The sequence below is a fragment of the Delphinapterus leucas genome, chromosome 12 (genome assembly GCF_059928025.1).
Source record: "Delphinapterus leucas isolate spDelLeu-1000000601 "Yukka" chromosome 12, BTC_Dleu_Yukka2, whole genome shotgun sequence".
Classification (NCBI taxonomy): Eukaryota; Metazoa; Chordata; class Mammalia; order Artiodactyla; family Monodontidae; genus Delphinapterus; species Delphinapterus leucas.
In genome coordinates, this window is record NC_143140.1 from 36,296,552 (window position 1) to 36,321,540 (window position 24,989).

The 24,989-nt window shown below is 39.5% G+C and overlaps 1 protein-coding gene across 1 annotated transcript in view; it reads left to right on the plus strand.

The window, feature by feature from the left end:
* Window positions 1-24,989, plus strand: part of KLHL32 (kelch like family member 32) — a 233,350-nt gene that overhangs the window by 51,742 nt on the left and 156,619 nt on the right. Inside the window, exon 3 of the mRNA XM_022552885.2 lies at window positions 1,692-1,872. Coding sequence (XP_022408593.1) covers window positions 1,692-1,872 — 181 coding nt within the window. The remainder of the gene's footprint in view (window positions 1-1,691; window positions 1,873-24,989) is intronic.

A 24,989-nucleotide genomic window follows, 5' to 3' on the forward strand; every position in this document is an offset into this window, starting at 1 on the left:
TGCTAATTAATCTCCATTCTAGCCTTTGCCTAGCAATTTGTGTGTTATTTATGCTTCTGAGTGTGGTTTTCAATTACTGACTTTAAAAGTCTGCCTGTAGCTAGAGCCACTAGATGAATATTCGATGACAGTAACCATTTCAAAACTCATTGCTGCATTTCAACTGAAAATAATCCTCCCACCTTCCCACGAGAACTTACTATATCATCATCTCCTGTCAAATTTATTTTTTCTTTCAATAGTTCTGACATTTTTGAGGCTCCCCAGTCAAAAGTGTCCAATAAAGCTTACTGGCTGCACTCTGGCATTTCCCGGGAAGCATTTGGTTTACTTTAAGGTGATTTATGCCGAACCGTAATTTACCAGCCAACTGGCGGCGCAACCATGCAGGCTTGGCTGGTGGCAACTCCCTGGCTCTCCTGAGAGGCTCTTTCACATTCAGAGGAAGGAACCGGATGTCGAGTTATCAGGATGGGGGAGACAGTGCTCGTTCATCCTTATGGCAACCTTACTCGGTTTCAAGAAGAGTCGCAGGCCAGAAATAGAGCTTGATGGCCCTTGCTCTCATTCTGGGAGTAACTTACGACTGGTGCAGCTCACTCATTTTAGTCCAGTGTCGGTTCTGAGATTCTAGAGTGCCGTGGAGATTTTCATGTATCTAAGCTGGAATTGTTCATAACTATCCACAAATTCCTTTTGCATTTGGTGTTTATAGCATTACTTCTACATTATTATAGGAAGATCTGGGGTTTCACCCAGGAGTTTTGAAAGGATATGGGATGAATATTTTAGGTTGGGGTAGGGAGTGAAGGGATAAGTTTCACAATGGGTAAGTTTAGTAATTTCACAAAATAGAGCAGAAAATAGATTGCACAGTCATTCATAAGTCTAATATGAAGATCACACAAGATATTGCAGGCTAATAAGATAGATATATTTTACTTTCAGCCTTAAATTTTTTCTTTACAATGGCATCTCTTTTGATGTTCTCCTGGTGGTGCATAATTTCCTAAGTTTTATAATAAGCCACTATGGTTTAATTAATGGCCTTTTACATGAAATGGTCACTGGTAGCCTTTTTTTCCCCTAACTAACATTTGCTCAGTTTCATTTTATTTATAATGAAGTATTGTGTCTTGTGGGGAGACTGAGTAAATTCTTCTCTGGTGAGCCATGCAGTGGGTTCTGTGCTAGAGCAGTGCATGGCAAGTTCTGAGCTTGTGCTAACCCCACACAGGTGGTACAAAGCTAGAAAAGGAATCAGAGAGCTAGGGAGGGGGTCCCAGAGTGGAAGGATTTGCACACATATTTACACACATCTAGACACACATCCAGAAAAAGCTTTGCACTCAGAGATGTATACATACTGAGGGGACAGGGGCCCAGCAGCAGAGGCTCACAGGCCTGCAGTCATGGGCCAATACACAGACACAGATGGACACACAACAAACACAAATTCTCAAAGAGAGGGACCAGTAGGAAGGAGAAAGAAATCCTGTTGGGGGGAGGAAGAGAGAGCATTAGAGAAAAAGAAAGCAAGAGGATGGTGGAGAAAAAGACAATGAGGACTATAGACACTGGAATCCACATTCCCTGAGTTGCTCTTGAAGGAGGGAGGGAGTCTGGGGGCGGCTGGGCTGATGAGAGGAACAACATTAACTGGATTGCTCTCTTCGCTCTCCTCCTCGCAGTATTCAAGAAATGCTGACAGGCCAGAGGCTCTGCCACTCAGAATCTCACACTGATAGCGTCCTGGCAGCGCTGAATCAGCAGAGAAGTGACGGCATCCTCTGCGATGTCACCCTGATTGCTGAGGAACAGAAATTCCACGCTCACAAGGCAGTCCTAGCAGCCTGCAGCGACTATTTCCGGGTAAGTCAAGGTAGTTTGTTTGTTTATTTGTTTCTCTTAAGATATTAATAAACAGAGGATGACAGTTTACCTGAACTGTCACACAGTCATCAGCCAATTAGATAATCGTCCCCAGAGTTGTGAATGTTGGGGGGTTTTCCTGGTCAGACTGAGATTGGGGCCCCATTGGGATCCTCCCTGGGCTGGACACCTGGATGTCCCTCCAGTGGAGAGCAGACCTCTCCTTTGCGTCTGAGGTGAGGGGCGTTTGACACTCTACCACCAAAAGAAAGCGTGGCATTGTAGTGCACAATAATGGGGGTGCAGGCTGAGGACAGGATGTTTCTGGATTCAGGATCAGAAGGACAATCTGTAAGAATTTATTTCTTAAAAGGTCTCTAAATATATGTAGTGTTTCTAATTTTTTATTTTCTATGGAAGTTCTCGTCCTGGAGCTTTCCAAGTCTCTGCTCCAGGGACAGAGATGGAATTGACCTAAAGGATATTTATGGGTGATGCACAGGTGCCTGTTTAGCTGAAGACGTTGTCTTGTTAAGTAGAACTTTGGACTTTGATTTCCAGTGGCTAGTGATATGTGATGATGTGTTTGTTGTTTTTTGAAGGTGAGTGTATAGTATGGTTTTAGCTAAATTTAATTTAATTTAGTATTTCCTATGATTCAGGTCATGGGCAAAGGACTTTATATACATATCTCATTTAATCCTCACAGCAATCCATTTTATAAACACATGCACATGCTATAAAAATCACCATTTTACATGTAAGGAAACTGAATCTCAAAGATTAGGTAATTTGAGGTAACTCAGAGGTTAAGTAATAAGTCACACAGTTCCGAAGTGGCAGATCTACAATTGAAATCCATGTCTGAGTCTTAACCAGCATTCCATTCTACCCCTTATATGGATATAAGAAAGAAAATTGTGACAATTAATAACCAGATTTTTTTAAAGTATTAATTTCTGAATATACATGATTTAATTCTTATTTAATTTTTTTCAATGTTATTTCAGTTAACTAGTGATTACGTAAGAAATTCAAAACATAATAGTATACAATCTCTATATAAATTAGAATATAAATTTAATTGTGAATTAAAAAATCTTTTTCTTACCAAAGTCTCAAATGATACAGAAACCAAATCCAGCCTGGGGCAATGTTTTGGTTTGATTTGGAAATTTTCAATAGTCACCTTGTATTCTGATGTTTAAGTGACAATATCAACTGTACTCAATTTCTGACTAGCAGTTAAAGAAAATTTTCAAAGATGCCAAATCGTAAAAGAAAGATTAAAAAAAGTTTTAAATGTGATGAAACCTGGTAATGTAGAAGATAAAGGGTAATTACAGGGCTTGCCTGGTGGCGCAGTGGTTGAGAGTCCGCCTGCCGATGCAGGGGACACGGGTTCGTGCCCCGGTCCGGGAAGATCCCACATGCCGCGGAGCGGCTGGTCCCATGAGCCATGGCCGCTGAGCCTGCGCATCCGGAGCCTGTGATCCGCAACGGGAGAGGCCACAACAGTGAGAGGCCCGTGTACAGCAAAAAAAAAAAAAAAAAAAAAAAAAAAAAGAGGTAATTACTTAAAATATCTATCTAAAATTAAAAGTAGGGATTTACATAATTCTAAACTGCAGAAATGAAGTGGAGTATTTGTAAAGTGACCTTCTAGTTTCATTAATATAGCGTACATTTTATACACTCTCACATTGTCAGGGATTAATCTTCCAGAAAGCTTATATTATTTGGAGGGCTTTTGAAACAACATACTTTGGGTTGTTATATATAACATGTGCACATTATAAAATACAAGTTTTTTCTTCTTGTGGACCATAATACAGACCTCTTGGTGCTTGGCTTCTCTCCTCCTAGGTCTCTGTGGGTTGGATTTTGAATTTAATTTGGGGTTTGATTTTGTGCATGTGTGTATATGAGAGAGAGAATGTGCAAGTGAATGCGTACATGTGAGCACTGAAGAGCATTTTACTTGATGCTGGCATTTAACGATGTTTGCAGCTATTCCAAGTTATTCACCTCTTTTACCACAATGCCCCTCATACTCTGATAGGTCATGCACAGAGTGCCTCCTTTAAAATACTGGTGTTATAAAGCCTGTGGAGAAAGCTTTATTATTCCCATTCTGTAGATAAGGAAACTGAAGTGCAATATGTTTAAATAACTTGCCCAAGGACTGCCAGATATTAAGTAGGAGAGCTGATTTTCACACACCAGAGCACCTGTCTCCTTGAGTACCAAGTTGTGCTTTTTCCACTGAACCATGTGCCCTGCTGGATTCATACGCAGTCCCTTCAATCTCATGACCTGCTTGTGAGGTGAAATTGCAGTGACTTGTGTATTGATTGTTCAGATGGAGAAACCAAGACAAAGTTGGAACTCTTGGCACTTATCTCTTTTCTAGGCATTGTGATAAGTGCTGAAGTTATAATATTTAACCAGACATAGACTGAACCCTATGGAGCTTGTAATATAGTCACTATACTGGATGTTGTTTTTGCCGTATACCCTGTATCTTTTGTTAACTTTTGTCATAACAAACCACCCCAAAACTTAGAAGCTGGATGGTAGTTCCTCTGGTCTGCCAGTTTCTCTGATCTATGCTGGACTCATTCTTACATCAGCGGTTAACTGGAGAGTTGCCTGGAGACTGGATGATCTGAGTTGGCTTTGTTTACCTGTCTGGTGATTGGTAGGCTTATGGCTGGAGTTGTAGGGGACTCTGGGCATGTATTTCTCACAAACAGGCTAGCCCGGGCTTTTTCACATGACAGCTAAATTCTAAAAACAGCAAGAGGGCTATCTTCAATGCACAGGTGCTTTTCAAGCTCCTGTTTGTGTCCTGTTTACTAATGTCCCATTGGTCAAGCAAGTCACGTGGCCAGGCTGAGTCAGTGTCAGTGAGGATACCAAAGGGCATGGATGCAGCCAGGGGAAGAATTTGTTGCCATTTTTGTAACCTACCACTGTCAAGAACTGTCAAAGATTTGTGATTTATCCAAGTTGGAAACCAGCAGGTTAGTCTATCACTGATTCAGAGATGCTGCTAGAAGACATGAAACTCTTAAGTCACACAAAGTGGGTTGGATCATTGAGGATCACTGAGCTTAGGGAACCTGAATCTTTTATAATGCGTAGGTAACACGTCTGTCCTTTGCTCTGGAAGAAAACATTATTATACTGGACAGTAAGCATGCCTACCCTTTGCTCTGCAAAGAAACATTCTATCTCTGAGTAAACAGAACTGCTCTTTGCTCTGAAGGGAGATTATCACTCTGTCATCAAGGCCATTTGCTATAGAAACATTCCTGAAATGAGAGTTCAGAACAAGGACAGTCAGTGCCTCACTCATAATACATGCAGAAGTGCAAGAGACCCATGCCTTAAACTAGAATTATGTCTGGCTTCCTTGTGTCTTACACTCTACCACACTGAAACACCTAGAAACAGTATCCTGTCTGAGTAATTTCTGTATCTCTCACAACACTTATAATGTTGCCTCAGGCTTAGTAAGTATGAATGAAGAAATGTTTTCTAATTCTCAGAGAATTCCATGTGTATTTCAATTTTTTAACATCCTGCATATAAAATATGCAAATTATTCATGGATTTTTCTTTCTAGTGTGATCTGTTCAAATTAATTAGGTAGTCTGACCTAAATAGATGTTTGTACTCTGTATTCTGATATCTGGCAGATTATTTTGAAGCTAAAATAATCGTGGATGGCAAGAGTGAGGAGAAGGCCCAAGTTTTGGTGTAAACTGTTCCTTTACATTGATCTGAGAGATGGTATCAGCTTTTCTTGCTTAACATATGAATAACGAAGAGTTGAGCACAAAGTACTGTGGATTCCTGTGATCATCAGCATTTTAAATGAAAGGGTTAAAACACATTCTTCAGCCAAGTAATAATGATTTTTTTTAAAAAAATTAAATTTAGGCTTAATATCAGCACAACATGGCGTTAGTCAAAAGCTATAGCTGTGTTAGACCAGGGGCTTCTTTTATAAGAGTAAAGCAGTGGTGGAAGGAAGAAAGGAAAGATCTGAGTTTGAATACAGTGGGAGGGACCATATCTCCCTGTTTGCTATTGTTTCCCACAGTCCCTGACAAATAGTGGATGCTATTCTAATTAATATCTGTTGGGTTATTCACCCTCTTCACTATTTATTCTTTGAGCATAGGCAAGTCATTTGACTTCTGTAAACCTATGTTTTCTCATCTGTAAATTGGTGATCATAGAGCATAACTCTCAGAATAGGTTGATTCAGAGATTAGATTGAGATAAGGTACATAATGCACTAAGTGCTATATCTGATACACATCACACCTTCAGTAAACATTATCTGTTTCTCTCGTTGGGCTAACTTGGGATCCCTGGTCATGCTGTGTCTGGCCCTTTGTGGGAAAAGAAGACTGCTCATCTTTAGGCTCACCTGGTTGCAGATTCCCTCACCTTTTGATGGGTCAGAATAGCGTTTTGGATTCATCCTTTCCCATCTTGATATTTTCTGAATCTGACACCCCCTTCCTTCTTGCTTAGAACATTCTAGTAGGCACTTAACTTTCTCCTCCTCTGGTTGTCCCTGGACAAACCATCGCGCAGATGGCTGTGTGGTGAACTTTCACCCCCCTGCTCAGGTCCCCCAGAGCTCCTCAAGGCCTTTCTGCCAGACCCCCGGAGTGTGCCTTCTTGCTGTGTCATTATCATTCATCCTCATGTGTGTTCTCCCATCTGTTCATTTGATCTTGCAGCCATAACTGTTCTCCAAACACTCTCTTCCACCTGAGGGCCTTTCCACCTCTCAGCCTTGCTAATGACCGTTCCTTCTACCTTAACCTCCTACTCACCTCTTTGTCTACCTTGTCCATCTTCCAAGGTTTATCCCAGCCAACAAGTGTGAAGTCCTCCACAAGGCCTTATCCTGTCCACCCTCTGCCACCTCTCTAAATTCATATGCAAGGTCCCTCTTTTCTGAAGCATTATAACTGTAGCTTGTCTCACCCACGGAATTAAAGATCAACAAAATGAAAGAGCAACCTACAGAATAGGAGAAGATATTTGCAAAGCATATGTCTGATAATGAATTAATATCCAAAATATGTAAGGAGCTCATAAAACTTAATAGCAAAAACCCACATACTGTGATTAAAAAATAGGCAAAGGATATTAACAGACATTTTTCCAAAGAAGATATACAACTGGCCAGCAGGCATATGGGCATGCTCAACATTACCATCAGGGAAAACCACAATGAGAAATCACCTCACACCTACTAGGATGGCTATTACCAAGACAAGAGATAAAAAATGTTGGTGAGGATGCAGAGAAAAGGGAACCCTTATACAATGTTGGTGGGAATGTGAATTGGTGTAGCCACTATGGAAAACATTATGGTTTCTCAAAAAATTAAAAATAGAACTACCATATGATCCAGCAATCCCATATCTGGGCATATAAAAAAGGAAATGAAATCAGGATCTTAAAGAGACATCTGCACTCCCATGCTCATTGCAGCAGTATTCATAATAGCTGAGATATGGAAACAACCCAAGTGTCTGTCCATGGATGAATGGATAAAGAATATGTGGTGTGTGTGTGTGTAACGGAATATTATTTACGCATGAGAAAGAAGGAAATCCTGCCATCTGCAACAACATGGATGAACCATGAGAACATTATGCTAAGTGAAATAAGTCAGACAGAGAAAGACAAATATTGTATGACCTTACTTACAGAAACAGAGAATAGAATGGTGGTTGCCAGGGGCTGGGGAGTAGTTGAAATGGGGAGATGTTGGCAAAGGGCATAAACTTCCAGTTAAAAGATGAGAAAGTTCTAGGGAATCTAATGTGCAGCAGGGTGACTGTAGTAAATAGTACTGTATTGTAGACTTGAAAGTTTCTAAAAGAGTAGCTCTTAGAAGTTCTTAGTACATACACACAAGAAAAGATAACTGTGTAAAGTGACGGATGTGTAACTAACCTTATTGTGGTAATCATTTCACAATATATATGTGTATCAAGTCATCACATTGTATACCTTAAACTTACACAGTGTGTTGTGTTAATTATATCTCAATAAAGCTGGAAACTTTTTTTTTTTTTTTTTGGCGGTACGCAGGCCTCTCACTGTTCTGGCCTCTCCCGTTGCGGAGCACAGGCTCCGGATGCTCAGGCTCAGCGGCCATGGCTCACGGGCCCAGCCGCTCCGCGGCATGTGGGATCTTCCCGGACCGGGGCACGAACCCGTGTCCCCTGCATTGGCAGGCAGACCCTCAACCACTGCACCACCAGGGAAGCCCCATGGAAACTTTTTTTAAAAAGGAATTCAAGATTGACACTGATGAATTGAAGATTATACACTGATGTGTATAAAACTGATGACTAATAAGAACCTGCTGTATAAAAAAAAAAGGAATTGAAGATGTGTCATGTGTTGCAGTCCCTTTCACCAGTGACTTCTCTGAAAGTGACTGACTAGCTGAGGACTAGTGAAGTCCATCAAAGTACTGTTGAACAGAATTGAATGAGGAAGTATTAAACCAGAGGTAGCAGGAGGAATTAGAGGCCTTATGATCTGGAGTGTATGTGAGAAATGGGATGAGTCAGCCTCTTACCCTTTTCCCTGTGGCAGCCCCGGGCAGTGGGCCACCCTGTAGCTTCTGGAGGCTGTTGTTTACCATTTGCTATCTCCAGCTTCAATCTCCATGAATGCCTGTACTTTCTGACCAGGGAAGCAGATGTCTTGACTGTCTCACATAGCTTTGCATATGTGATGGCAAAGTGATTCAAATATGACATTTTGGAGAGTTAAATATTTGACCATCACTTTCCACTAGAGCCTGAGTGTGCTCTGCCTATGTAATTTTTAGTTTTGAGAAAAGAGGATAAAGCCCATGATAATAAAAAAAAATCTGTGTTCCCTGTATTTTTATAATCATACTCTCCAGTCACTATTTGATTAAAATGGCATTAAAGGCTATTAAATGAGTATATAATATATAATTACAAATAAATGTTTTTTAAAAAGTTCAGTAAGCATTTGTTACATACCTACTATTTTCTAGATGCAGAATGAATTTATAGTCTGGTAGGAGATACAGACAAGTGAACAAATAACTATAGTGTAGTGTAATTATATTAACAGTTTGGGTGGTGTCGGAGGTCTTGAACCTTGTTTTTATCCCTCTTCCTCTCTCTGGCACTCTCAATCAATAATAACTACCACTAACTGAGTATTTACTGTGCTACAGACACTCTAACCGCTCTATGTGTATCAGTTCATTTCATTTTCTAAAGAAATCTGTAAGATGGATGGTATTATTATTAAGTATCACCATCATCATCTCCGTTTCAAAAATAAAGAAATGGAGACTTGATGTTAAATAATTCACATTAGGGGCATGGAAGCAGTCAAGTAAGAGCTGATGGAGGCCTGACCTGAGGCTGGAGAGACAGGATGTGTGTGAGGAGTGGTGAGGGGGAGGGAGATTGGGCGGGTAGTAGTAGGTAGAACACACAGGACGCTGCGTGGATGGTGAGGGAGAGGAATGAGTGAGGGGCTTCCCTGGTGGCGCAGTGGTTGAGAGTCTGCCTGCCACTGCAGGGGACACGGGTTCGAGCCCTGGTCTGGGAAGATCCCACATGCCGCAGAGCGACTGGGCCCGTGAGCCACAGCTGCTGAGCCTGCGCGTCTGGAGCCTGTGCTCCACAACAAGAGAGGCCGTGATAGTGAGAGGCCCGCGCACTGTGATGAAGAGTGGCCCCCGCTTGCCGCAACTAGAGAAAGCCCTCGCACAGAAACGAAGACCCAACACAGCCAAAAGTAAATAAATAAATAAACTCCTACCCCCAACATCTTCTTTAAAAAAAAAAAGAATGAGTGAGCTCCTGGCCGGTGGGAGCAAGCGGGTGCTCACCCTCACTGCAGACCGGAGGTGTGGATGGAGCTGGGAAAAGGGCAGCTGCAAGGCATTTTGAAGGAATCAGTACCATCGAGGGAGCAAGTGTGGAAGGCTCTTGAGGGGCGGAGCCAGTGCCTTTTTTTCTTTTCTGGTCCTTTGCATGCCCTGCGCCAAGTGCAGTGCCTGGAGGCCCACAGACCCTCAGTATTCATTCTCCCCTGCTGCATCTGGCTAGAACAATTTCCTGCTGTGTCACATGGGTGGGGCCTTCCCAATCTCCTCCTCAGAACACCCATTACATGTACTGTCTGTTTTACCCATTAGTTCATCTTATTTCTTAAGCAGGTTTCTTATAAAGACTTGAAGGTAGTAGGACTGCTGACAGTAAACATATAAGTGAGATCATTGTTGGGTTCAGGCTGTCTCTTATTTGGTGGTTTTAGAGGCTCTTCGTGAACATTTCTGATGTTCAGAAATCATATGTAAGACATACTGTGTTCATCACATTGAGGATATACAGCAACATACCACTGACAGTTATTTGCTTCCAGCCGCCAAGCCTGCAGCCTCCTGCCTTTTTTCCCTGCCTGTTCCTGAGCCTTCATTGATTTTGTGAGCTCCCAATAAACTATATTTTTGCTTAAACAAATAAAATTAAGAATAAAAATAAATGTACATGAAATACTGTCAAATGCTATCTATGTTAATATTAAAGGACTTTGAATAGTCTGTTTTTGTCTTTTGTTCAGGCACCCCTGCCACCGCTTTCTTCTGGGAACCTTCTGAGCAGTTGCTGGGCTTGATGCTGTAATGAGGATTCACTCTTTTGATCCGTAGGACTGCGGTCACAAGCGGATTATTACAGTCCTCAAAAATTAACTGTTAGCTGGGAGTGATTCAAAACTAACCTCCTTTTCAGAAAAAAAAAAGAATAAAAATAATAGTAAAATAACCCTCAAATCCTTCAGTACATATAGTAATTAGTTTTAGTTTATCTTTTTGATGGTTACTGTAAGCATAATAAATATCTGCTACTGTCCTAAAAAGCAAAGCATTACTCTACAGTTATTTAAATTGGTACCTGAATACCACTAAAATTAAATCCCATGATGTTCAATATTTTCCATAGTCAGTTTTACACTGACCTGTCCTGTGACTAATTACTTTGCTTGAGGCCAAATGGATACTACTGAGTTCTGTGGTTATTGGGTGTTTATGCTGAAACAGCAGCCTTGTTAATTGTTGCAAATTTGCACACTGCTGTGTTCTTTCCTTTCCCCAGCTTCTGCATTTTGTGTATCAATCACAGAGGCACCAGAGTATCATTTTCATAGTGCATTTGACTTATGCATTATATGGTAAACTGATTATTGTTTTCCATCAAATGAATACTTGTTTTAACATTCAATGTTATCATATTTGTTTATAGAAATAATTAAAAAGTAGAGCAATGTCTGTTAGGAATTAAAAACTATGGCTAAAGGCTGAGGTTTTACCAGTATTGAAGCTATTGTGAAGAACCTGCGGGGTGGGGGTAGAACTCTTAAGGAAGTTTAAAAAGACCAATGGGCAGATTCTACTGGACAGATTACGAAGAATACCGGAAAGTGATTCAGATATATGATGCTTCTAAAATGTACATTTCCTTTTTTGTTTGAGTTTTGATAGCAAAACCATCAAGGAAATAATTTATTTTCAGGTTGTAGTTATCTATTTTCACTACGTTGGATTGAATTTTGGAATGCAGAACTCCTGGCAATAGGAAAAGGCAAAAATCCAATATTAGGACCATTTTATCCCTGTAATATTCTTTTTCTCATGATAAATTTAATTCACTGTATGCAACTATGAAATAACTAACCTTTAACATTTTTTATTTTTCATATTTTTAAATGTTTCCATTTTAATTTTCTTAGGTTTTGCTTAGTATTTAATATTTAATTTTATTTAATATTTTTAACACAGTAACTAGTACTACTTCACAAATCAATGTGCTTCTTTATTACTTCTTAATGTGGTAAGAACAGATTAACTCTATAGCTGACAATAGTGCCAAATGATGCACATAATTCACTGCTTTCTCAATTCCATAGGTATTTACTGAGCATCTACTATATGCAGAAAAGTTTGTGCTTGATGTTGCAAGGGGTACAGAAAACATCAACACTCAGCTTCTGCACAAGAGGTGAAGGTTGAGACAGATCTTGGTAACATATGAGATTGCACATCAAGAGGGAAAAGAGAGAGCAGAAAAAAACGTCTGTGGTTAGGACCTAAAGGATGCCTTTAGTCAGGTGGCAGAAAGAGAATGAAAAGATGGCCAATGGGACAAAAAAGGAAAAGTCAAAGATATATAAAGATAACTACCATGTACATTTTAATCAAAGTGTAAAATTAAAGCGTTTCAAGAGATCGGCATTTTCTGCAGAAGATCAAGGAGAATGCAAAAGAATTCACTGTTGTTGAAGAAGTTGGTCTCAGTAGTGTGGGAAAGGAAGCCAAAATCTAAGGGGTGATGTATAAAAATATTGATCAGAGCTACTCGAGGTCCATGGACCAGTGCCAGTCTGTGAAATGCTTGTTAACTATCCATGCTAATAATCTGCTGAATGTTGATCAGCTCCATCATGAAATACTGTGTTAGTTCAGCTGCCAGTTTTTCACAGGAAGCCTTTCTCAAGAAGCAAGTAGTGAGTTTGTGTTCTGGCAGGGACTTTATACCTTGTGTCTGATGGATAAGTAGCAATTTGAAGACAGCCTACTTTGAAGAGCAATGATACAGATAATAACAGTGTAGATATATACACCATTCCATTTTTATTTTTATTTTTTATTCAGCTTTATTGAGATGTTGTCATATAACATTGTATAAGTTTAAAGTATATAACTGTGATGATTCGATACACCTATACGTTGTGAAATGGTTGCCACAATAAGGCTAGTTAACACATCCATCACTTCACAGTTACCTTATTGTGTGCGTGTGATAACTATTAAGATCTACTCTCTTAGCAGCTTTTAAGTCTACAATAAAGTGTGGGTTAACTGTAGTCACCATGTTGTACATTAGATCCCCAGAACTTATTCATCATATAACTGGAAGTTTATGCCATTTGGTCAATATCTCATTCCCCCCAGTCCTCAGCCCCTGGCAACCAACATTCTATGATAGGTTTCTATGATTTTGAATTTTTAAGATTCCTCTTATGGGTTGGCCAAAAAGTTCGTTCAGGTTTCGCAGTTACAGAAAAACCCGAACGAACTTTTGGCCAGCCCAATGTAAGTGAGATATAGTATTTGTCTTTGTCTGATTTATTTCACTTAGCATTATGCCATCAAGGTTTATCCATGTCACAAATGGCAGGACTTCCTTCTCTCTCATGGGTGAATAATATTCCCTCGTGTATATGTACCACATCATCTTTATCCATTTATCTGTAGAAAGACATTTAGGTTGTTTCCATGCCTTGCCTATTGTAAATAATGCTGCAATGAACATGAGAGTTCAGCTATTTCTTCAAGATCCTGATTTCATTTCCTTCGAATATACACCCAAAAGCGGGATTGCTAGATCGTATTCCATTTTTAATTTTTTGAGGAATGTACTGTATTGTTTTCCATAGTGGCTGTACCAATTTACATTCCCACCAACAGTGTACAAGGTTTCCCTTTTCTCTGCATCCCCACCAGCACTTGTTATTTCTTGTCTTTTTGATAATAGCAATCTTAGCAGGTGTGAGGTGACTTATTGTGGTTTTGGTTTGCATTTCTCTGTTGATTAGTGATGTTGGACACATTTTCATGTACCTGTTGGCCATCTATATGTCTTCTTTGGGAAAATGTCTATTCAGATCTTCTACCCATTTTTAAATTCAGATTATTTTTTATTTTTGCTGTTGACTTGTATGAGTTCTTTATTTAGTTTGCATATTAACCCCTTATCAGATATATGATTGCAGATATTTTCTCTCATTCTATATCTTGCTTTTTCATTTTGTTGATGGTTTCTTTTGCTATGCAGAAGCTTTTGAGTTTGATGTAGACCCACTTATTTATTTTTGATTTTGTTGCCTTTTGGTGTCAAATTTAAAAAAATTATCACCAAGATTGATGTCCAGGAGCTTACTGCCTATATTTTCTTCTAGGATGTTGAAAGTTTTTGTCATGAAAGGATGTTGAATTTTGTTAAATGCTTTATCTGCATCAATTGAGATGATTATATATTTTTTTATCTTTCATTCTGTTAATGAGGTATATATCACGTTTAATTTGCATATGGTGAACTATCCTTGCATCTCAGGTATAAATCCCACTTGATCATGGTGTATCATCCTTTTAATGTTCTGTTGAATTTGATTTGCTAATATTTTGTTAGGATTCTTGCGTCTATATTGATCAGGGATATTGGCCTGTATTTTTCTTTTCTTGTAGTGTACTTATTTGGCTTTGACGTCAGGGTAATAATTGCCTCATAAAATGAGTTTGGGAGTATTCGCTCCTCTTCAGGTTTTTGGAAGAGTTTGAGAAGAAATGGCATTAATTCTTTCTTACATGTTTGGTAGAATTCACCAGGGAAACCATTTGGTCCTGGGCTTTTCTTGGTTGGAAGTTTTTTGATTACTGATTCAATCTCCTTGTTCATTATTGGTCAGCTCAAATTCTGTTTCTTCATAATTCAGTCTTGGTAGGCTGTATTTATAGTAATTTATCCATTTCTTCTAGCTTATACAATTTTTGGTGTGTAATTGTTTATAATAGTCTCTTATGATCCTATGATCCTTCGTATTTTGTGGTATCATTTATAATATCTCCTCTTTCATTTCTGATTACATGAACTATGGTACCTCCATACAATGGAATATTATTCAGTGATAAAAAGAAATGATTTATCAAGCCATGAAAAGACATGGAGGAACCTCAAATGCATATTACTAAGTGAAAGAAGCCAGTCTGAAAGGTACTTAACTATATGACTCCAACTATATGGCATTCTGGAAAACGCAAAACTATGGAGATAGTAAAAAGATCAGTCGTGCCAGGGCCTGTGGGGAGGGAAGGATATATAGATGAAGCATAGGTGATTTGGGGGGCAGTGAAACTGATCTGTGTGATACTATTATGGTAGATACATGTCATTATACATTTGTCAAATTCATAGTGTACCTTAAGGTAAGAGTACTTTAAGAGTGAAGCTTAACGTAAACTGCAGACTTTGGTTGATAATGGTGTCTCAATGTTGATTCATCAGTTTTGCCACACTGGTGAGGTATGTTGATGCGAAGGCGTTACGTGGAATTCTCTGTACTTTCTCCTGAGTTTTGCTGTGAAGCTGAAACTGGTCTAAAAAATAAAATGTATTAATTTTTTAATGAAAGAAAAAATACTACAGGTACCTCACTGCTTTCTCATAATTGTTTTATTGTTTCCTGGAAAGATGACCTTCCGGTTTTTTTTTTTTTTTTTTTTTTGCATTGAGTGAGCAATTAGATTGTGAAAATGAAACCTACCCCTTAGGGGAATAGTCAGCTTTAATATATAATAAGTCATGATTCTAAGAATAGCAGGAATGGATACGTTAAGATGGCGAGCAGCACTCTGGACATGATCTGACTTGTTCTTGCATTAAAGGGCGTTGCCATTCCTCTGCACAGTGTCCTGAGCACCTGTGTATGCAGGAGGTTGTACTGACTCTGCTGCAAGAGAGTGGTGCAAATTCCAGTCTGAGTTCGACTTGGAAGGCAGAAGACTGATGCCCCAGCTAAAAGACAGGCAGCAAGAAAGAATTCTTTCTAACTCAGCCTTTTATTCTATTCAGGCCTTCAACTGATTGGATGAGACCCACCCTCACTGGGGAGGGCCATCTGCTTTATTCAGTCTGCCAATTCAAATGTTAATCTCTCCTGAAATGGAACCCTCATATACTGTTGGTGGGAATGTAAATTGATACAGCCACTATGGAAAACAGTGTGGAGGTTCCTTAAAATACTAAAAATAGAACTACCATATGACCCAACAATCCCACTCCTGGGCATATACCCAGAGTAAACCATAATTCAAAAAAACACATGCACCCCAATGTTCACAGCACCACTATTTACAATAGACAGGACATGGAAGCAATGTAAATGTCCTTCAGCAGAGGAATGGATAAAGAAGATGTGGTACATAGGAAAAATACTCTTTGACATAAACCACAGCAAGATCTTTTTTGACCCACCTCCTAGAGTAATGAAAATAAAAACAAAAATAAACAAATGGGACCTAGTTAAACTTAAAGGCTTTTGCACAGCAAAGGAAACCATAGACAAGACGAAAAGACAACTTTCAGAATGGGAGAAAATATTTACAAATGAAACAATGGACAAAGGATTAATCTCCAAAATATACAAACAGCTCATGGAGCTGAATATCAAAAAAACAAACAATCCAATTAAAAAATGGGCAGAAGACCTAAATAGACATTTCACCAAAGAAGACATACAGGTGGCCAAGAGACACATGAAAAGATGCAAATCAAAACTACAATGAGGTATCACCTCACACTGGCCAGAATGGCCATTATCAAAAAATCTGGAAACGGTAAATGCTGGAAAGGGTGTGGTGAAAAGGGAACCCTCCTGCACTGCTGGTGGGAATGTAAATTGATACAGCCACTATGGAGAACAGTATAGAGGTGCCTTAAAAAACTAAAAATAGAACTACCATATGACCCAGCAATCCCACTACTGGGCATATACCCTGAGAAAACCACAATTCAAAAAGAGACTTGTAGGGCTTCCCTGGTGGTGCAGTGGTTGAGAGAATGCCTGCCGATGCAGGGGACACGGGTTCGTGCCCCGGCCCGAGAGGATCCCATACGCCGCGGAGCGGCTGGGCCCATGAGCCATGGCCGCTGAGCCTTCGTGTCCGGAGCCTGTGCTCCGCAACGGGAGAGGTCACAACAGTGAGAGGCCCGCATACCGCAAAAAAAAAAAAAAAAAAAAAAAAAAAAAAAAAAGACATGTAGCACAATGTTCACTGCAGCTCTATTTACAATAGCCAGGACACGGAAGCAACCTAAATGTCTATTGACAGATGAATGGATAAAGAAGATGTGGCACATATATACAATGGAATATTACTCAGCCATAAAAAGAAACAAACTGAGTTATTTGTAGTGAGGTGGATGGACCTAGAGTCTGTCATACAGAGTGAAGTAAGTCAGAAAGAGAAAAACAAATACCGTATGCTAACACATATAGAGAAAAACAAATACCGTATGCTAACACATATATGTGGAATCTAAAAAAAAAAAAAAAAGATACTGATGAACCTAGTGACAGGGCAGGAATAAAGACGTAGACATAGAGAATGGACTTGAGGACACGGGGTGGGGAGGGGGAAGCTGGGGCGAAGTGAGAGTAGCAGCAACATATATACACTACCGAATGTAAAATAGTTAGCTGGGAAGCAGCAGCATAGCACAGGGAGATCAGCTCTGTGCTTTGCAATGACCTAGAGGGGGGGGATAGGGAGGGTGGGAGGGATGCTCAAGAGGGAGGGGATATGGGGATATATGTATGCATATGTCTGATTCACTTTGTTGTACAACAGAAACTAAGACAGTATTGTGAAGCAATTACACTCCAATAAAGATCTATAAAAAAGAAAGAAAATATTCCAACATGTCATATCTGTTTAATTGTATGTATAAACCTGTGTATGCAATTGATTCATAAACAAACACATATTTGCTTTAAAAAAAAGATGTGGTACGTATATACAGTGGAATATTCTCAGCCATAAAAATAAATGAAATTGGGTCATTTGTAGAGACATGGATGGACCTAGAGAGTGTCATAGAGTGAAGTAAGTCAGAAATAGAAAAGCAAATATCCTATAATAATGCATATATGTGGAATCTAGAAAAATGGTATAGATGTTCTTATTTGCGAAGCAGAAATAGAGACACAGATGTAGAGAACAAAAGTATGGTTACCAAGGGGGAAAGGGCTGGGGTGGGAGGAATTGGGAGACTGGGATTGACACATATACATTATTGATACTATGTATAAAATAGACAACTGATGGGAACATACTGTATAGCACGGGGAACTCTACCTAATGCACTGTGGTGACCTAAATGGGAGGGAAGCCCAAAAGGGAGGGGATATCTGTATATGTATGGCTGATTCATTTTGTTGGGCAGTGGAGGCTAACACAACATTGTAAAGCAACCATACTCCAATAAAAATTAATTAAAAAATGTTAATCTCTCCCAAAACATCTTCACCACATGCCCATTAATAATGCTTTACCAGATACCTGGGAACCCTGTGACCCAGTCAGGTTGACACTTATAATTAACTGTCACAGACACTGTCTCTGTCCTCAAAGAACTTACAATTCTTAGAAAAGGTAAAACACACACATAATTATAATTCAAGGCAGAATAAGGCAGGAGCGTGTAATCTGAATCTCTCCCTTTTAGGGAGTCAGGTTTCTATACAGGTTCTATACAGACTTCCTCTGATACTGTGTCTCATGTGGCAGTCTGGCAGTCCTCTTTTGTAATTTCCTGCCTCCTAACTTTCTAGTCTCTTCTCCAATACCCTACCACTCTATACAAATTTAACTTATTTATTTGCTCTCTCATTCATTAATTCATTTCTTTAATCATTCATTCATTCAACAGTTATGTATGAAGTACCCACTAAGTGCCAGACATTGTTCTAGATTGTGAAGATGCAATAATATATAAAACAGACAAAATTCTTGCTCTTAGGACACTTCCATTCTAGTTGGCCAAGAATGACTGTAAACAGATAAGTATGGAGTTTGTCTAATGCGGGTAAAGGCTGTGGAGGACAACAGCAGGGTAAGGTAGGCAGTGCTGGTCCTAGTGGTGGTGAGAATTGCCTCTTTTTAATAGGGTGGTCTGGGGAGGCCCACTTATAAGGGAAGGAGCAGGCTATGCACGTGAGGCCAGGTCACATGTGACCACCTTGCATTACTTCAGTGAGGTGGGCAGTGCTGAGACAATTTTGACAGAGACGTAACGTCACCTGACCTGTGTTTTGAAAAGGTAGCTCTCCAGTTTCTGTCAGGAGATGAGAGTGGATGCCAGGATTCTGAAAGGAGGCTCTTAGAATAAGACAGGAACAAGGCGATGGCTTACACTGGGGTAGTGGGGCTGGAGGTGCTATGGACTCTTGGATGCATTTTGAAGGAAGAAGGAGCCCAGGGAATTTGATGGGGAACTGGTGTTAGAGTATGAGAGAAAGAGAAGTGGCTAAGGCTGATTCCAAGGCATTTGCCTAAGGCACTGGAGGGGTGAGGTTGTCTTTACTATGATTAGGAAGATTGTGGAAAGACTAGTTTTGCAGTCATTAGGTTATGTTCACGACAAAGTGTAGGCTTTATCACATGTTATCTAGTAGTTGTGCACATATGGTCTCCCCCACCAGGTGGAGGCTTTCCTGAGGGGAAGGGTTTTGGTTGTTGTCATAGGACTTCTGCCTAGCGCAGTGCCTCACACATGGTTTGTTCTCACTGAACACTTGAGGAATGAATATATGGACTTTGCTGCAGGTAGATTACAGATTAAGTGCATTCTGGAGTCTGGTAGTGAAGATATGTAGAGTTGTGTTTTTATAGTGGTGGTGGTTTTTGTACAGATTTGCCATCAGTGGTCCTACTGGTTAGAAGTAGGGTATTATCTTGGTAATGAAATCATACAAAGATCTTCAGTCTCTGTGGAACTGAAACATCCAGCAAATGGTATTTTTATGTGCACAGCGTTGTGCCACACCAAGAGCTGGTCTGAAAACACCAGCTGGGAGCCTCCTCTAGCCTGATAGGGGCCAAGCATGCATACTTCAACAGCAAACAGTACAGTGGGGACAATAATAATAGTAATAATATTTACCAAACCACTCTCATTTGATTCTTAAAATAGCTGTTTAAGTAGGTGTTTTTATTCCTGGCTAAAGCACCATGCTCACTACAGGAGCTGACTGCATAGCTTTATATATTTGGGTGTTAGCTATCTGGGGGAAGCAATTGAATTTTTTTCAGTTTCCTATATTATCTAGCAAAGTGCTTTGAGCATAATAACACAGTGAATGTTTTTGCAGAATAAATAAATAATTTTGAAGGATGGAGAAAACATTGGTCTGTAGTTATCTGGGAGACTTTTTGGAATAGGAGGACCTTACTGACACAATAAAGTCCCAGGAGTGCTTTTCAGGCTGGAGAAGCATTAAGGTAGACCTGGAGGTGGAGGGCAAGCAGAAGAAATCATGATAGCTTGTCTTGTTTTGTGGCAACCACTGTACCAATGAGTTTGTCTCGTTTGATTGTGACATCAGTGAGATGTGATAGCTATTCCCACTTACCTAGAAGAAAATTAAGACTGAAAAGGTTGGGGAAGTGTCCCAGAGTCCCACGGTTATTAAGTTGTGGAGCAGCAATGCAGAGCCGAGGCTGGCACTTCCGAAGCCCGTGTTTTATCATGTTGCTTATACCATGTGGCACATGGCACCCTGTCCCCTTCCCTCCACTGGCAGATCGGAGGAGGGTCCTGCCAGGAGCTCCATTTCCGTCAGTTCCCCGGAAAGCACACCAGGGCTCAGGGAGCTAGCTGCCTGAACTCCTTGAGGCTGGTGTGCTCTCAATTCCTTGACACGACTCTGAGGTATCCCTGGTTGCCTATAATAATTACACTTTTTAAGGTTTCACATAAAAAACTTAATTTAAAAAAGATAAGTTGTACAGCTTAAGAGCAAGAAAGAGAATATATTTTGTACTCCAATAAGGAACTCACATTTTTGTAAGAGAATTAATTATAGAGGCAGTATAGTTTTAGACTGAGACCAATCTGGTTTATAACAGCTTTCTTCCAATATTTTCTGGCTGTGTATGTCTTTGGGCAAGTGGCTTTATCTCTAACTTTCATTTTCTCCTCCAAGTGTAAAAGTAGGTAAATTGTCACTTACTTCATGGGGCTGATGGGGAAATTAAATGAGATAATAAATGTCGGGTGCAAACCAAAGGTCTGAAACATACCAGATGCTAAATTGGTGGTTTACTGGTTTTAGTGGTGGTTTTTATTTTCCAAGCAGAAGAGAGCAGAGTTTTGGTTTTTAAACCAAAATTCTGTTAGGAAGCAGCCTTGTTTTAAGGCTACTCAAGAAAGATAATTTTTGCCAATTTTGTCTGTTTCTTTGATTTTAATGTTTCTTTTATTTTGAAATTCTTTTTCCCAAGGCAATACTTTTGAGATACAAACCTTTAATCTTTTGAAATGCTCTAAGCTCTCCAGGCATCCCAGATTTTCTTCACTGTTACTTCTTTAGGATTTACCGGCCATGTAGTTGTTTTTGCTTTAATTTAAAATCCAGGATTATTGTAAACATAATTTTAAATGTTTGGAAAGTTGTTCATGGGATTGAAAAGAATGCAAGTGAGGTGTTCCTTTGCTTTATTTTTATGAAAGGGGAATTTGTGTGTGTGTTTTGTTGTTGGAGTGTGTTTACTGTTTTGAACTTTGTTTTCCACTTTGAATTCCCTGTTTGATAGAAGTAGGATGAGATCTTGCTGGATAGTAGAAAAGAAGGCTGTGTATATTTCATGCTCACACCTACCCAAAGTATCATATGATTTCATATTTAAGAGCAGTTTTAAAAGTGTGTAAGGGGCTTCTTGACTTTAATCCTAATGTCTTAAAAATGTATGCAGAGATTAGCTTTTTAGGGTAATTTGCATTCCTCATGAAAGAGCATTGATACCAATTTTGGGGACTGAGGGGCATTGTCAGTCAGAGGGCCTCACACACAGGCTACTGTGTCTCCAGCCTGTGAGGACTTCTGTTCAGCCTCATACAGAAAAAGGCAAAATAAACAAACTGAGATGGCCCCAGCAAGTTACTGCTTTTTTTACCCTTTGACTTCGGGGTGAAAAAGGATTGGGGACTGTTTTTTTTTTAAAGTGAGCATTTAGGAAAATATAGGACACCTTAGGTCATGCACCTGGCTCACTGAAGATTATCAATAAATGAAAAATAATAGAAGCAATGGTAGCAGCTGCAGAACAGGTAGCGAGATAAGGACAGTGATTGCAGAAGCAACTGTGGTAGGTTCTGGTACAGATGATGGAGCAAAGGAGGATGGTAGAAGAGAGTCAGGACTTGGACATATGTCTGTCCCTCCCTCATCCCCCTCACCCTTGCTGAATACTCAGCCCTAGGCTTTGCACATAATTAGTATAGCAAATATTTTTTGAAACATTTATGAACATCATTCACATCATCACAAAATATTTTATGAATTGAGTCCTATAAAATGCTTTGTTCCCCTAAATTATTTCTATTGATACATCATCATGTTATCTTAGATACAGAGGAATTTACTCCTTATCTTTTCTCAATTTTGTGTGTGCATAAGTGAAGAAAGTACTACAAAAGTGCTTTATTAAAGAAAAAACGTCTTGTCTATTATATTTGGTTCTAATATTGAAAAAAATCCAAATGACTTTAAACCTTGCCACCTAGGGAAGGAAATAGCAATTTTTTTTAGATCTAATAAAACTAACCTAGAAGAATAAAAGATACATTCCTCTATATCTCTTATCTTTTTTTTCTTCTTCTAAGCAGCAAAACAGTCACTAGTTTCACCGAGTCTTTTGGGCAGCAAGTTAGAAGTGTGGAGTAGCAAGGTTACTGTTCTTTACTGGAGATTTTCCAACAAGGCAAAGCAAATATTTGTGAATGTGTAAAAGTGTTTCTGGACCTTAATTCTTATATCTGGTATGTGCTACAGTCCCTTATAACAAGATTCTACTTCTAGTTGGTAAGGGAGAGATTCCCCATGGAGCATTATTATATCAGGGGGTGGGGCAGTGTTGGAGCACAGTGTGTTTATCATATTTGCCATGATTTCATTGCTGGGTTGTTCATCTCTTGTTTAGCCAAGTCCACATTAAATTCCACTAGGTTAGCATTTGAGATCTTATAATAAAATTTCTGGTTTTTGGAATGGAAGACATGTTCTTTGAATGCTGTAAGATGATTGCTGACAATAATATGAACCATATTTTCATATTGTAGCCAAAAGTCAGTTTCTAGAAGCTTCGTGATAAATCACCTAGAAAAAACAGTGAATTATGTCCTAATAGTTGGAAGGAGACAAGCTTTCTAATAGAGATGACAATTTTAATTACTCATCACAAAATATATGTGTGGTGGGAGCTAATCTCAAAGCTATAATAAAAAGAAGTGTGTGCTTTTTAATATAATGAATGAAAAATGTCACTTTAAAAAGGCAGTGAAGGGCTTCCCTGGTGACGCAGTGGTTGAGAGTCTGCCTGCCGATGCAGGGGACACGGATTCGTGCCCTGGTCCGGGAAGATCCCACATGCTGTGGAGTGGCTGGGCCCGTGAGCCATGGCCGCTGAGCCTGCATGTCCAGAGCCTGTGCTCCGCAACAGGAGAGGCCACAACAGTGAGAGAGGCCCGCGTACTGCAAAAAAAAAAAAAAGGCAGTGAAGACTCTTAAATTATAAAAATGTTGAATTCCTTTGCCATAAACTTTAAAAACTCTATATAAATTCTTCTAAAACCCCAACTCACTGAAGTTTTGTTTTTCAGATCAATCTTTTATCTTGAATTAAAATTAAGCATCAGGATCATTGCAAATGAATCCTCTAGTTATTTAAATGTTAAAATAAACTTATTTGAAACTACTTAAGGGAAAAGAATATTAATAGTATTGGCCAGGAAATGAATATATTCCTTACTAAGGAAGTAATGATTTTTATTCAAACTGCAAAACCTAAACATTTATCTATTTATGTCATTCATTTAACTAGCCTTAGTACAGTGTGTATTCACATTCCTTATCTTCATTTAATCCCCCAATAACTGTCAAATGTAGACATTTACAGCAACTTTACAGACAAGGAAATTGAGCTTGCTCAGTGTTGAATAATTAAAGTTTGAACAGCTGCTGCATGTCAGAGTCCAAATCCCAGCCTAGGTCCACATGCCTCCAAACTCCCTAAATTTTCCATGACACCAAGCTGTGTGGACCTCAGAAAATTTTCTGTTGGTCGCCATTAGATATGAGCATTGTGGTAGGCAGAATAATGGCCCCGAAGATGTCCATGTCCTAATCCCTGGAGCCTGGGAATGTTCCCCTGCATGCCAGAGGGACTCTGCTGATGTGATGAAGTTAAGGACCTTGAGGTGAGAGATTATCCTGGATTATACAGCTGGGCCTGCTGTAATCATGAGGGTCCCTAAAAGACGGAAGAGGGAGTCAGAAGAGTCAGAGTAGGAGATGTGACAACGGAAGCAAAGGTTGAGGTGATGTGATGGCTGTCTTTGACGAAAGGGGCCACGAGCCAAGGGATGTCACAGCCTCTAGAAGCTGGAAAAGTCAGGGAAACAGATTCTTCCTAGAGAGCCTCTGGGAGGAACACAGTCCTGCTGACACTTTCATTTTAGCTTGGTGAAACCCGTTTTGGACTTCTGACCTCCAGAACTGTAAGATAACAGATTTGTGTTGTTTTAAGCCACTAAGTTTGTGGTAATTTATCACAGCAACAGTAGGATACTGATATAAACATCTTAACAATAGCTAGCTGAAGTGATTTTTCCCTTGATGTTTTTGTGAATTTTCAGGTGTGGTTTCGCTTACTATTATTGCTGTAGCCCTGATCTCATAGACGCTGCCTGATAATGTTGGGAAATGACACAATCATAGGTCTCAGATTTGAAGAACAATTAAACTATATATGGGACCACTGAATACGAAGTAATTGTATTTCTTTATCTCAAAGCAAGATATCAGAAGAGTCAAATGGATTTGACATATTGGTGTAGAAAACTTAATTATTATTATAGCTGCGGTTATTATTTTTTACTATTCCTTCTTCAGCACCATAATTCAAAAGGAGCCCCTTTTTGATGTTTCAGCTTTGCCTTGTAATGACAAGAGACCACTGTGCCCTCGGATGGTGTGTGACCAGTGAGTTTTGTAACCTTATATAGAAGAAATCCTATGACTTGTGATTTTGTGAGAAAAGGATATCACCTTTCCTTTAAATAAGTGAAGTATAATAAGTGCTTTTAAAATAAACCTTGTGGGGAATAATGGTCCTGGTACTTTATGAGGAACAGATTTGTGAAATTGTGTGCCATAGTAGAAGATGCAAATTTCAGTAG